Here is a 15,291-nt window from a genome sequence, read left to right on the forward strand (position 1 = left end):
ATGAGTGACACTTGTGTTGAACCTAAAAACATAAGATAAATGTGAGAACAAATCGACCAAGTAGCTCTAATAAGTATGTATAACCATTTTATACTAAGCGGGAAAATTAGAATAAATTACACATGTGCAAGTTAAGGAGTATCTGGACTTCTGGGATCAAGCATTCTAGTAACGTAAGATTTGGCTTCACTCGGGTCTGAAAAGAAAAATGTGCACCCATTGTCGTGGATATGCAACTTGGCCGGGTACATCAATGCTAACCGAGTATTATTGTCATGGAGCAACCTCCAGACATTAGAAAACTCCCGTCGTTTCTGCGCCACAGAGGCAGAAAAATCCTGAAAAATGAGGACAGTCCTGTCCCTCACCTTCAGTTGGGAAACACTACGGTAGGAACGGAGAACTTGTTCCTTCATACGAAAATCAATAAATTTAGCAATAACCGGTCTCGGTTTCGAGTCCACATCCGGCCTCGTCGGACCAATTCTGTGGGCTCTCTCTATGTGAGGCAGAAACGACCCTTCAGGAACCCCCAGTGCAGTAAAGTCCTCCTGAGACAGGAATTCTGGGAGTTGCGAATCACGGACAGATTCCGGGATACCCACAAATCTCAGATTCGAGCTCCCATCTCTATTTTCTAAGTCATCTATCTTGGCTTGCATGGCAGCAACAACAGTAGAGTGAGAATCTGAGGTCTGCTGCAGTGTCTGCACCTGATCCTCAGTATCGCCCACCCTCTGCTCCACTGAAGTGAGTCTGGAAGAATGAGTCTCCAGTTTAGCCAGTGTGGTGTCTAGCGCTGTCTGGATCTGTTCAAGTTTTCGATCAATAAATTGTATGTTTTCAAGTTTGCTATCTATCTGAGGCATCAAGAATTTGGAGTGTTCTTGAGCCATTCTGGAAAGGGTGTCCGTCACCCCATCCGGGAGGTTACCCCCCCCTGGGAGGGCGAGGGAGGATGCGATTTCCCTTGAGTCTGATTGTTCTTACTCATTCTAGTGTTTACAGTTGATTGGGACGATCTGCCAGACAAGGTCCTATGGACGTATTTGTCCATAACACACCATCCACCCTACCGCAAAGTTAGGGTGGTGGGGGGGCCACGAGTTCCAACGTAGTAACCAAAGAGAATGCCTGCACAGTTACACGTCTATAATACTAGCACAATCTGCAGAGGAGCAACAGAGCCACCTGGTCAAATATACATCGCTACTACATGATATTAATTGTGTTGAGCCGAGAACACTTGCTCAGCAGCATAGCCCTACCGCCTATTAAACTAATAAGTCCTAACAGGCCTATGCTTGAAAACTCCAAAAAAACAAAAAATTTAAACAGTAGGTCTTAGGCAAGTCGCCGTTCAACTGCCAGGTGTAGGCAAAAATTACAGCTGAATAGAATTGAAAAACACTGTTAGAAACACCATAGATTGCGCAGGGCAGAGAACTCTACAATGTAACAGCAGAGAAATAAATCCAATTAAATGTAACTGAACAGTACAACAGCAAATAGCCACTATATGGCAATATAGCCTGAGAGACTATGGAGCAATGTGACCGCAATGATCCCCACTATACCCTGAGCCTGTGCTCTGTGGGGCAGAATCAAACAGTAATAATAATTACAATATCGAAAGTGGGCAAAAAAAAAAAGGACAAAATAAAAACAAAAAAAGAAAAGAAAAGTAAGTCAGGCAAGGCATAAACATACAAACATTAATAAGAGAGTGGAGTAGAGGCAATTGGCCAGCTGGCAATAACTAAATGTAAAGGGATCCACACAAGTTCACCCGGGATTAATGCAGTCCCAGCAACTGGATCTAGCAGCCAGTGATCCGTCGTAGACCTTTAAAGAGTTACCTCAGCTGCCAGTGCAAGGCCAATTGTAACGGAGCACACTCCACCGATGCCCCCTTCCCAAAGCTGCAGTCAATAAAGGAAAGGCACTCCAGCGGGTCCCCCAAGGCACCCCAGCGGTTTCTGGCACACAAACAACCCACCTCAACTGTCACCCCAGTTGTCCGACCACCACAGGAGGACAAGTGATTCCAGCCGTCAGAGCGCTTTCCTGGAGATCCCGGTCCTCAGGGCCACAGGGCTTATGAGTGAGGCTGGCAGAGGGCAGCGCTAGGGCAGTAGCAGCCATCCCTCCCCCGGACTTGAAACACGAGCGACACTCACCCCCTCCACGATCAAACGCGCCCGGCAGACTTCTCTCGGCCCCATATTTGGCCGGTGCCCACCCCGCTGTCATATGCAGGCGTTGTCCGGCGTCTTCATTCACCGGGCCTCAGTCGCGGGTGCCACCCGCAGCTCCGCCACGACAGCACCGTCTCCGAGGGCCTCAGCACCGCCAGGGGGAATAAAAGCAGGGGGAGCTGGAAAAGATGCAGAGGTCACTGAGCCGCTAGCCGCCGCCGTCCCGGCGCCACACTGCAGCCAGCCGCGGGATCCTCCACACGCGCCGGGCAGAAGATCAACCAGGTAGTCAGCGGGATTCAGGAATCACAGTCTGTCACCACGGGTCTACGTATCCACACGGCCACGATCCACAAGGTTCATCACCAAGGAGCAGCAGGTACGGCAATTTCAGCGTGAGCGACTGATGCTAGGACAGCAGAGTCCGGGTCAGCTCCGGTCGTCCACTTTTCGTGCCAGTCTGCTCACCGGCGGTCATGCAGGCCGTCTCTCTGAGGGACAGATTCCGGGGGCACACAGTCCTGTACCTCCTCTTGCAGGGTATGCCCAAGTTCCCCACAGTCCAGGGAACAGCTGGAAGGGTCACACCGGAGGATGTGGGGCAGATTGCAGGAGGATGCTTGAGGATTCTCAGCCTGCAAGACGGAGCCCATCTAAAAAGCAGCCATGCTGGATGGCCCGCCCACCTAGCCCACCTTTTTAAGTAAGATTTTGTATAAACACATTTTTTACTTCTTATAAGAACGTATCCTGCCAAATTCTTCATATTTATTGTTCTATTAGACACTGTAGGTCGCTATTAACCCTATCCCTTTTCCCTATATATATATATATATATATATATATATATATATTACAATGGGTGATACAGCGCCACTTGTGGGGTATAGTCTCAGTGATATCTTAGTATATAAAGGCCTTTGAAGAAGTCTGATGTGACGAAACGCGTTGGGTTCCCTGCTGTGACCCCCCCTGCCTATTTTAAAGCTAAGTTTTTAACCTTGTTACCTTTTTACCTGATTCGGATATTTTATGACCTTTTATGTATTTTATTCATATGTACTATTAAAACTGTTTGTTCGATTTTATATATTTTTTGGCTACAGATCAAGCACCTTCAGATCAAGCGCCTTATCCCCTATGCTGGTCCTCACCTGGGGACTATGGAGCCATATTGAAATGGATATATTGCTATCCGACCTGTGCTCCCATGCCCTGGTGGATATATTGGGGTCCCTGCACGGCCACAGTGTCCACACCAGCATCGCAGTCCGTCTCCTTAGACTGCGAACGGAACGCAATTTAAGGGCGGAATGGCTCCTGATGTATGAGATACACCAGAGAGTGTGGGGAGGAGACTGGCCAGATCTCTTGATTAGTAACACACAGTCACATGATGTGAGGGGGAGAACAGGAGTATAATAGGGGCTGATGGCTCCTGATGTATGAGATACACCAGAGAGTGTGGGGAGGAGACTGGTCAGATCTCTGGGCTGGTAACACACAGTGACATGATGTGAGGGGAGAGCAGGAGTATAATATGGGCTGATGTCTCCTTATGTATGAGATACACCAGAGAGTGTGGGGAGGAGACTGGCCAGATCTCTTGATTAGTAACACACTGTGACATGAGGTGAGGGGAGAGCAGGAGTATAATAGGGGTTGATGGCTACTGATGTATGAGATACACCAGAGAGTGTGGGGAGGAGACTGGTCAGACCTCTGGGCTGGTAACACACAGTGACATGATGTGAGGGGGAGAGCAGGAGTATAATAGGGACTGATGACTCCTGATGTATGAGATACACCAGAGAGTGTGGGGAGGAGACTGGTCAGATTTCTGGGCTGGTAACACAGTGACATGATGTGATGGGGAGAGCAGGAGTATAATAGGGGCTGATGTCTCCTTATGTATGAGATACACCAGAGAGTGTAGGGAGGAGACTGGTTAGATCTCTGGGCTGGTGACATACAGTGACATGATGTGAGGAGGAGAGCAGGAGTATAATAGGGGCTGATGTCTCCTGATGTATGAGATACACCAGAGAGTGTGGGGAGGAGACTGGTCAGATCTCTGGGCTGGTGACACACAGTGACATGATGTGAGGGGGGGAGCAGGAGTATAATAGGGGCTGATGTCTCCTGATGTATGAGATACACCAGAGAGTGTGGGGCTAGACTTGTCAGATCCCTTGGCTGGTAACACACAGTGACATGATGTGAGGGTGAGAGCAGGAGTATAATAGGGGCTGATGGCTCCTGATGTATGAGATACACCAGAGAGTGTGGGGAGGAGACTGGTCAGATCTCTGGGCTGATAACACACAGTGACATGATGTGAGGGGAGAGCAGGAGTATAATAGGGGCTGATGGCTCCTGATGTATGAGATACACCAGAGAGTGTGGGGAGGAGACTGGTCAGATCTCTGGGCTGGTAACATACAGTGACATGATGTGAGGGGGAGAGCAGGAGCATAATAGGGGCTGATGGCTCCTGATGTATGAGATACACCAGAGACTGTGGGGAGGAGACTGGTCAGATCTCTGGGCTGGTAACACACAGTGACATGATGTGAGGGGGAGAGCAGGAGTATAATATAAACTAGTGTATCCTGTCTCCACCACTGGGCAAGGAGAATTGTGACTATTCTGTAATTAGTGTTTATTACTCACCTGTGCTGATATCTGTAGGGATCTCCTCCTCCTTACACTGCTGATCACCCCTCACATACGTCTCTTCTTCTCCCTCTATAGATTCGGCCTTTATATCAGTCATAACTTCTCCCTAAACACTCAGAGAAAATCACGATTCAAAATTAGAGAGTAAACAGTATAATATCAGTGTATAAGACACACAGCTCCTTTACAGATCATATAGTGACAGTCACTTTGGTATATTGGTGAGACCCTAAATCCCACCTACCTGATCCTCCTGTGGGGTCCTGTGATTCTCCTCTGTACAATCCTGGGAATACAGAGGACGGGGACATCTCTCTGGGGTATCTCTGTTACTGGGTCCATCTGTAGGAGACACACAGTGACTGAATACAGTGTATATATGTGATTATCAGATGATGTGTGTATATAGGGGACCCCATACCTGCTCTTCCCTGTACAATACATGACAGTCTCCTCTTACCCAGTGATGTGAGGGGCCGGTGATTCTCCATCATCACGTCCTTGTACAGACCCCTGTGTTCCTCTATATACTCCCCCTCCTGCATGGAGACATATACAGTGACATCCTGACACCTTATAGGAACCTGACACACACAGTGATACAGTCATCACCGAGATACATCCCCTGGTGTTACTGTATAATGCCCCATTCCCAGCAGTCACCTCTCCAGTCATCACCCAGACACATCCCCTGGTGTTACTGTATAATGCCCCATTCCCAGCAGTAACCTCTCCAGTCATCACCCAGACACATACCCTGGTGTTACCGTATAATGCCCCATTCCCAGCAGTCACCTCTCCAGTCATCACCCAGACACATCCCCTGGTGTCACTGTATAATGCCCCATTCCCAGCAGTCACCTCTCCAGTCATCACCCAGACACATACCCTGGTGTTACCGTATAATGCCCCATTCCCAGCAGTCACCTCTCCAGTCATCACCCAGACACGACCCCGGTGTTACTGTATAATGTCCCATTCCCAGCAGTCACCTCTCCAGTCATCACCCAGACACATCCCCTGGTGTTACAGTATAATCTCCCATTCCCAGCAGTAACCTCTCCAGTCATCACCAAGACACATCACCTGGTGTTACTGTATAATGCCCCATTCCCAGCAGTCACCTCTCCAGCCATCACCCAGACACGTCCCCAGGTGTTACTGTATAATGTCCCATTCCCGGCAGTCACCTCTCCAGTTATCACCCAGACACATCCCCTGGTGTTACTGTATAATGTCCCATTCCCAGCAGTCACCTCTCCAGTCATCACCCAGACACATTCCCCGGTGTTAATGTATAATGTCCCATTCCCGGCAGTCACCTCTCCAATCATTACCCAGACACGTCCCTTGGTGTTACTGTATAATGCCCTATTCCCAGCAGTCACCTCTCCAGTCATCACCCAGACACGTCCCCCGGTGTTACTGTATTAATGTCCCATTCCCAGCAGTCACCTCTCCAACCATCACCCAGACACATCCCCTGGTGTTACTGTATAATGTCCCATTTCCAGCAGTCACCTCTCCAGTCAGCAGTTGAATGATCGTGTTGGCGAGTTCCAGTATCTTCTGGTCATTGTGCCTCTCATGTATCAGTGAGTGAGGTGGAGGCACCGTGATGGGGCTCTGGATCCTGCTCAGTCCTCCTGACACACGGGGACAGCTGATGGGTGTCTCACACTCACTAAGTGTCTTTTTGACTACTGTGAAATCCTGTGTATTGGATAGATACCAAATATCACTGCACATATTCCCAGATCCCCTCACCTCCCCAGTCATGTCCCTGTATTATTACTATAGATATAAGTGATGTCACTGTAACGCTCTTAGATCCCCTAACCTCCCAGTCATGTCCTTGTATTATTACTATAGACATAAGTGATGTCACTGTGACACTCCCAGATCCCCTCACCTCCCCAGTCATGTCCCTGTATTATTACTATAGATATAAGTTATGTCACTGTGATGCTCCCAGATGCCTTCACCTCTTCAGTAATGTCCCTGTATTATTACTATAGACATAAGTGATGTTACTGTGACACTCCCAGATTCCCTCACCTCCCCAGTCATGTCCCTGTATTATTTCTATAGATATAAGTGATGTCACTGTGATGCTCTTTGTTTGTCTATGACCCCTCCCCCTTTCAGCACCTGATATATAATTATCTCCAGGTATGATTGAGCAGCTTCCAAATTGTTTGTCTGCTTGTGTGCATGAGGCATTGAATGGGAGCAGCATTTGGAAGGCATGCTGTTCCTTGTAGTGCCAATGGGAGATCCTGGGGGTGGCTCCCTGGTAAGTTAGCTCTCTGTCTGGAAATGTTTTAGTATTGACCTTTATCATGAGGCGTACTGTGACAAATTACATGGCCCAATGTGGGCACTGCTATTAAGTAGTTAGGACTGCTGTTTCAGAGAAGCCGTGAAGTGGCCAGCAGCTTAAACATGTGTTTGCAAACATTTGTGACAAATTCTCTGAATTTTATTACCAGATAGATTCAGGGATGGTTACAGGTAATTTTCAGTGTGCGGAAGGGAATTTGGGGGTGGGGATTTGCACCCCCCTTCCTCTTTGTTTGTCTATGACCCCTCCCCCTTTCAGCACCTGATATATAATTATCTCCAGGTATGATTGAGCAGCTTCCAAATTGTTTGTCTGCTTGTGTGCATGAGGCATTGAATGGGAGCAGCATTTGGAAGGCATGCTGTTCCTTGTAGTGCCAATGGGAGATCCTGGGGGTGGCTCCCTGGTAAGTTAGCTCTCTGTCTGGAAATGTTTTAGTATTGACCTCTATCATGAGGCGTACTGTGACAAATTACATGGCCCAATGTGGGCACTGCTATTAAGTAGTTAGGACTGCTGTATCAGAGAAGCCGTGAAGTGGCCAGCAGCTTAAACATGTGTTTGCAAACATTTGTGACAAATTCTCTGAATTTTATTACCAGATAGATTCAGGGATGGTTACAGGTAATTTTCAGTGTGCGGAAGGGAATTTGGGGGTGGGGATTTGCACCCCCCTTCCTCTTTGTTTGTCACTGTGATGCTCCCAGATCTCCTCACCTCCCCAGTCATGTCCCTGTATTATTACTATAGATAAAAGTGATGTCACTGTGCCGCTCCCAGATCCCCTCGCCTCCCGTCATGCCCCTGCATTATTACTGTAGATATAAGTGATGTCACTGTGACGCTCCCAGATCCCCTCACCTCCCCAGTCATGTCACTGTATTATTACTATAGATATAAATGATGTCACTGTGACAATCCCAGATCCCCTCACCTCCCCAGTCATGTCCCTGTATTATTACTATAGATATAAGTGATGTCACTGTAACGCTCTTAGATCCCCTAACCTCCCAGTCATGTCCTTGTATTATTACTATAGACATAAGTGATGTCACTGTGACACTCCCAGATCCCCCACCTCCCCAGTCATGTCCCTGTATTATTACTATAGATATAAGTTATGTCACTGTGATGCTCCCAGATGCCTTCACCTCTTCAGTCATGTCCCTGTATTATTACTATAGATATAACTGATGTCACTGTGATGCTCTCAGATCCCCTAACCTTCCAGTCATGTCCTTGTATTATTACTATAGGCATAAGTGATGTCACTGTGACGCTCCCAGATCTCCTCACCTCCCCAGTCATGTCCCTGTATTATTACTATAGATAAAAGTGATGTCACTGTGACGCTCCCAGATCCCCTCGCCTCCCGTCATGCCCCTGTATTATTACTGTAGATATAAGTGATGTCACTGTGACGCTCCCAGATCCCCTCACTTCCCCAATCATGTCCCTGTATTATTACTATAGATATAAGTGATTTCACTGTGACACTCCCAGATCACCTCACCTCCCCAGTCATGTCCCTGTATTATTACTACAGATATAAGTGATGTCACTGTGATGCTCCCAGATCCCCTCACCTCCCCAGTCATGTCCCTGTATTATTACTATAGATATAAGTGACGTCACTGTGACGCTCTCAGATCCCCTCACCTCCCCAGTCATGTCCTTATATTATTACTATAGATATTAGTGATGTCACTGTGTCACTCCCAGATCCCCTCACCTCCCCAGTCATGTCACTGTATTATTACTATAGATATAAATGATGTCACTGTGACAATCCCAGATCCCCTCACCTCCCCAGTCAGCAGGTAGATGATCTCCAAGGTTAAATTTATTATCCTCTCAGTCTTCAGACTTTTGGCCGTGTCCATCCTGAGTTAATCAGTGAGAATACTGAACGTGTGACGTGTAATAAGGACTCTGGTTCTTCAGGGGTGGAGTGTCTAGTAATAAATATAATACATATAACACACATCACAAACAACACATGTAATAATAATAACAGGACACCTCAGGCTGCTCCCCCTGTATAATAATTATAACAGGACACCAATGGCTACTCTTCCTGAATAATAATAACACCACCACCACCACCACCACACGCTGCTCTCTCTGTATAATAATAACAACAGGACACTACAGGCTGCTCCTCCTGTATAAAAATAATAACAACAGGATACCACAGGCTGCTCCCCCGTATAACAATAGTAACAGGACACCACAGGCTGCTCCTCCTGTAAAATAATAACAACAGGACCCCACAGGCTGCTCCCCCTGTATAATAATAATAATAATAATAATAATAACAACAACAACAACAACAACAACTGGATACCACAGGCTGCTCCCCCTGTATAATGATAATAATAATAACAACAACAACAGGATACCACAGGAAGCTGCCCCTGTATAATAATAATAACAGGACACCACAGGCTGCTCCCCCTGTATAATAATAATAATAATAACAACAACAACAACAACTGGATACCACAGGCTGCTCCCCCTGTATAATAATAATAACAACAACAGGATACCACAGGAAGCTGCCCCTGTATAATAATAATAACAGGACACCACAGGCTGCTCCCCCTGTATTATTATAACAACAACAACAACAACAACAACAACATACCACAGGAAGCTCCCCCTGTATTATTATAATAATAATAATAATAATAACAGGACACCTCAGGCTGCTCCCCCTGTATTATTATTATTATTATTATTATTATTATAACAACAACAACAACAACAACAACAACAACAACAACAACAGCAACAACAACAACAACAACAACAACAACAACACAGGAAGCTCCCCCTGTAAAATAATAACAACAGGACCCCACAGGCTGCTCCCACTGTATAATAATAATAACAACAGGATACCACAGGAAGCTGCCCCAGTATAATAATAATAATAATAATAATAACAGGACACCACAGGCTGCTCCTCCTGTATAATAATAATCATAATAACAGGACACCACAGGCTGCTCCTCCCGTATAATAATAGTAACAAGACACCACAGGCAACTCCTCCTGTCTAATAATAACAGGACACCACAGGCAGCTCCACCTGTATAATAATAATAACAACAGGATACCAAAGGCTGCTTCCCCTGTACAGTATATTACCTGTTGGTGCGGACACGTCTCTCTACACCCAGAACTTGCACCAATGGACGTTAATTACGCTATTCCTGTGGATGGAACGCAGATTCCGGATGAGGGGTGCAACGCAGATAGCAGAAGTACGGTGGAACGCAGAGGCTTTAAGCTGCTGGAACGCAGATACCGGAAGTTTGGTGGAACTCAGAGGCTGTCAGGTTTTAGAACGCATATACCGGAAGTAGTGTGGAACGCATAGGCTGTATGGTGTTGCAACGCAGATACCGGAAGTACGGTGGACCGCATATACCGGAAATCGTGTGGAACGCAGATGCTGTACGTTGGGTGGATTGCAGATAGCGGAAGTACGGTGGAATGCACAGGCAGTAAGGTATGGAACGCAGATACCGGAAGTAGAGTGGATCTTGGCCACATGAATCCCTAGAAGTGGCCAGTTGGTATCAGAGTGTCTATAACCAGTATAAATGTAACACTGGCGCTGGGGACGCTGCAGAGTTATATTACCACATTAAATGACAAGTTGCCGGTGTATAGGAATAATACATGTAGTCCTGACATCAGATGTGATACAATTATTCCCACTTTTAAATAAAAAATAAAACTTTTCCCCGGGCTGGAGATGCACCGCGGACACAGGTAATTAGTGTGTGTGGGACGTCTCTCATAAACCATCTCTCCCTTATTGAAGGCTACTTGTACCAATTTTAGTAAATAGCAATCACTGCCACGATCTTGGAAAGTTAGGATGAATGTAGTACGGATGGTGTAATGGTTAGCAGTAGTGCCTGACAGTACCGAAGTCATGGCTTCGATTTCCACCATGGCCCTCATTGTTTGGGGTTTGTATGTTCTCTCAATGCTTGGGTGGGTTTCTCTGAGTGCTCCGATTTCCTCCCACAATCCAGAAATATGATGGCAGGTTAATTGGCGTGTGACAAAAACATTAACCCTAGTGCAAAACAATGGGTCTCGCTGGAGGAATGTTGTTTTCCTTACCCGATAGAAATTATTCCTTGACTTCCGAAAAATCCCTAATGTAGATCACCCTACCATCACTCCCACTGTCCATTGCTGGAACATCTCACACCACTGCCATGTTTCTTCCTTCTGGTTTAGTCCTGACTTTGCTCCAGGTATCCATGTCCCATTCTTTAAAGTTTGGACAGAAGCGGGTGTATTCCGTATCAGGCATACAGTCATCCTGGAACTTACCACGCTCAGAGTTTGGAAATACTTCCATCTCCGTTACTTCTGAACCTCCTTAATTGACAATAAGGATCTATCCAGTGCTCTCACCGCCTTTGAGTCTCTTTGTGTCTCCATTCAGGGCCCTTCTCATACTTTCCACATTATATAGTCATTGAGAACTTCTTCCACACACTGCCCTCTTTGCTTCAGCGTAGTAGAGGGACCTCCAGGATATGGTACACAAATCTTATTGGCAGAAAATCTTTCAAACCAAGCATACTAGCTCATTAGGCTCTGCAACTGTTGGAACTCTACAACTCATCACGGTGGTATAGGCAACCTTCTCTAAAGACACAAAATTTACCCAGGGGCCTTTAATAGGTGTTAGGGGTGTAATGCAGACACTGGAAACTTCCTACACGTTTGGTGGGCTTTCCCAATGCTCATTCCTCTTTGGAAATCTATTATAAACCGTGTGGAGTCAGTTTTGGAAGGTAATGTTCGGAAGGTTCTGTCTCCTAAATTATTTTCAAGCTTTGGCCAACACCCATAAGAAATCTCTTCTTAGACACCGTTAATAATGTGACCATGATCCCAGTTCTCTGGAGGACTGTTTCTCAAAAATTGACTATTATATGTATACAGATGAGATGATCTAGTAAACATTAAAACTTCTCAGCCACCTGGTTAGAATATAAGAAATCATCCTACAAAACCTCCTACCTTTGCAACATGGGTGCTCCCTGGTACCCCTTCCCTATCATCCCATCTTCTTTCTTTATCTTTGTCATGTACACTGTGTTACTGAATATGTTTTTCAGGGTACTAAAAAGCAGTTGAGAATGTTATTTTCTTATTTCAGTTTCTATGTGAGAAATTTTTACTCCACATAGTAATTATACGGGTGTGCTATGCGTGACCGGCGGTCTCCTGATGCCAGGATCCCAGTAGCGGATCACGTCAGGGGGGTGGCGAGTGCAGCAAGCCCCTTGCGGGTTTGGTGATTCGGTGGTATTTTGTGTATGGCAAACAGTATTTCTTCAAACAGGTCACCCACAAGGGTCCTTGTAGAATATACTGCATCTCCTGTTTGTGCCTTTGTACCTCTCCAGGACATCTGTTTGACACATAGTTACACATAATACGCTTGGTTCCCTCATGTTCTCATGCATTTCTCGGCATCCTCGTGCTCTTCTCCCTTTCATGGTCCATCTCAGCTCCGGGTTAAGGTCATTAGGTCGCCCCAATTTAGGTCGAGACCCATTAGGTCGACTACTGAAGGCCGACATTGCCATTAGGTCGACATGACCATTCACATTTTTATTTTTTTCATACTTAACGACCTACGTGGACTAGGATTGGAACGGTAACCTGTGCTGAATGAAATGGTAGCGGAGCGAGGCACCTTGCCTGAAGCATGGCGAGCGACGCGAGCCATGCCAGGGGACACAGTGCACTAATTTGAGTTCCCTGTCACTTTACACAGAAAACTACATCAAAAACAGTAAAAAAAATACTCATGTCGACCTTTTGATCTGTCCTATTGGTAATGTCGACCTTTAGTGGTCGACCTAATGAGTGTCAACCTAAGTTGGATCAACCCAACGACCCATACCCCTCAGCTCCATAGTGTACTTCTTCCCATCAATGTGCTCCCGTTCTCCATCTCACACTCAACTCCCTCTGGGCTCCATCATGTATTCTTCTTCCCCTCCACACCCTCATGTTTTCCCTCTTGGTGCCCTCATGCTCTTCTCCCTCTCCGTTCTCTTCTCCCTTTCAGCACCCTTGTGTTCTTTACCCCTCGATGCTCTCATTTGCTCCCTTGCGATGTCCTTGTGCTATTTTTTCTCAGTGCCCCCGTGCACTTCTCCCTCTCAATCCCATTGGGTCTTCTACCCCTTGATGCCCTCATAGGTTCCTTCGCAATGCTCTTGCGTTCTTCTCTCTCTGTGTCATCATGCTCTCCCTCTCACCTCCCTCTTCTTCTTCCTCTCTTGGATTTTTCCTGTAGTCCTACTGGTCTTAAATAATAATAATAATTATTATTATTTTATTTATATAGCGCTCTTTCTCCAATAGGACTCAAGGCGCTTAAAATCAATGCTTACATTTTGAGGTTTTCTTTATTCTATTTTACAGAGTTATGTGACCATCTTACTAGATAACTTGGAAATTATCTTCTTGACATCATATAAAAAAGTTTGGTTAGTGTTTACTGTGAAACTTTACAGACACATTTTGATTGGGTAGAATGCCAGTTGGAGACGGATCAATGTGGAAATGTGAAAGTGGAAATCATGGCCCCGCTACTCTGGGGAGACAACTGTACCAGGACCCAGTTGCTCATGTAACATGAGATGTGTTAGGCTCTCATCACTGACACAGAGTTAAGTTACTGGCTATCTCTCCAGCTCTGCAATAATAATACACTCCAACACTGATACTTAATAAACCATATTTACTATAAACAACTTAGGGGTCTATTTAATTATTGTCGGATCCACTCCAACGGAGAGGATCCAACACTTCAGTATTCAATTTGCGGGCATTTCTGACAGGTTTTTGCCCGTTTTCGACAATGCTGTTCTGACTTTTTTTAAAGTCGGATCGGCATTGTCGGAAACGGGCCAAAAACCTGTCGGAAACCCCCGCAAATCCAACCAAATACGTGGATCCACGGCTAACCCGCCGATCCAGGTGTTTTCCGACAAGTCAGATTTCCCAACTTGTTGGAAAAACGGCTCTAGATTTGAATAGGTCGAATCCAGATTTGACCTAAAAAAGTTGGAAAATGCAGTTTTTCCAACAAGTCGGGAATTCTTACAGTAATTTTAATACTTTTTGGATGCAATGGTTTTATATTTGAATAAAGACTTTGCTTGAACTATATATACAAATTTAGTGCTGGGCCAGTGTTCATTATAAAGTCCAAGGATTGTGCTAAGTGACCAGGAAGATGCACTCGCAGTGGACAGCCAAAGCTCCTTGTTTTCAAGCACACCAACTCCTTCAATCTGAAAAATAGTAAAGAACAAGGGCGCCCACTAGTGCAATAAAATATAAACACCACCATATGTGTGAAAAGGGCTATAAATTAACCCGTACCATGTGAATAATAATTGAACAGCTTATCTCATGTCATATGGAGATACTCACAAGGTCACCTACACCAATACATTTGTAGATGGTATAACGGGAATCCAAAGAACATTAAAAAAATGGACATACATAGTGTGAACCAGTTTACAGTCTTGGAGCATGAATTAGGCACGTGAATGCGCATACATTAGAGATAATAAGAAACAGCTCATCTGAAAATCAGCATGCAGCAAGTACCCAATGCGTTTCGTCCAAGTGGAACCATGTCCTCTTCCCTAGGCTTCCTCAGGCGTAAACCACATGGACGAAACATGTTGGTTGCTAGAGTGGATGCAGCTGCTTCCGTCTCTGAACAACACCACCTATACCTTATGGAAATCTAGTGTCCACCAATGGATGGAAAGAAAATGAACACAAACAATGCCAACTTAGCCCATTAACAAAAATTGTTTAAAATGAGATTTATTTTTAAGATAAATAATTTTCTATCTGCAAACATGCGCATTTTCACCCGTGTAAATAAAGTATGGTATATGAAGATTCGATTATTGTCATGTTACACATTCTCATACGTGTGTGAAGTTTTGAATTTTTATTGCTAAAACATTTTTCACCCTTAGAACACAAGAATGG

General features: G+C 45.5%; 1 protein-coding gene across 1 annotated transcript in view; it reads right to left on the reverse strand.

The window, feature by feature from the left end:
• LOC135054519 (gastrula zinc finger protein XlCGF57.1-like) overlaps window positions 1–10,468 on the reverse strand; it is a 28,302-nt gene extending 17,834 nt beyond the window's left edge. The window contains exons 1-6 of the mRNA XM_063957648.1: window positions 10,375–10,468; window positions 9,027–9,176; window positions 6,399–6,590; window positions 5,338–5,416; window positions 5,122–5,219; window positions 4,872–4,983 (exon numbers count right to left, since the gene is read on the reverse strand). Of these exons, the coding sequence (XP_063813718.1) occupies window positions 4,872–4,983; window positions 5,122–5,219; window positions 5,338–5,416; window positions 6,399–6,590; window positions 9,027–9,104 (559 nt within the window). The 5' untranslated portion in view covers window positions 9,105–9,176; window positions 10,375–10,468. The remainder of the gene's footprint in view (window positions 1–4,871; window positions 4,984–5,121; window positions 5,220–5,337; window positions 5,417–6,398; window positions 6,591–9,026; window positions 9,177–10,374) is intronic.
• Window positions 10,469–15,291: the final 4,823 nt, after the last annotated feature.

This window comes from Pseudophryne corroboree, chromosome 3 (assembly GCF_028390025.1).
Source record: "Pseudophryne corroboree isolate aPseCor3 chromosome 3, aPseCor3.hap2, whole genome shotgun sequence".
Taxonomy (NCBI): Eukaryota; Metazoa; Chordata; class Amphibia; order Anura; family Myobatrachidae; genus Pseudophryne; species Pseudophryne corroboree.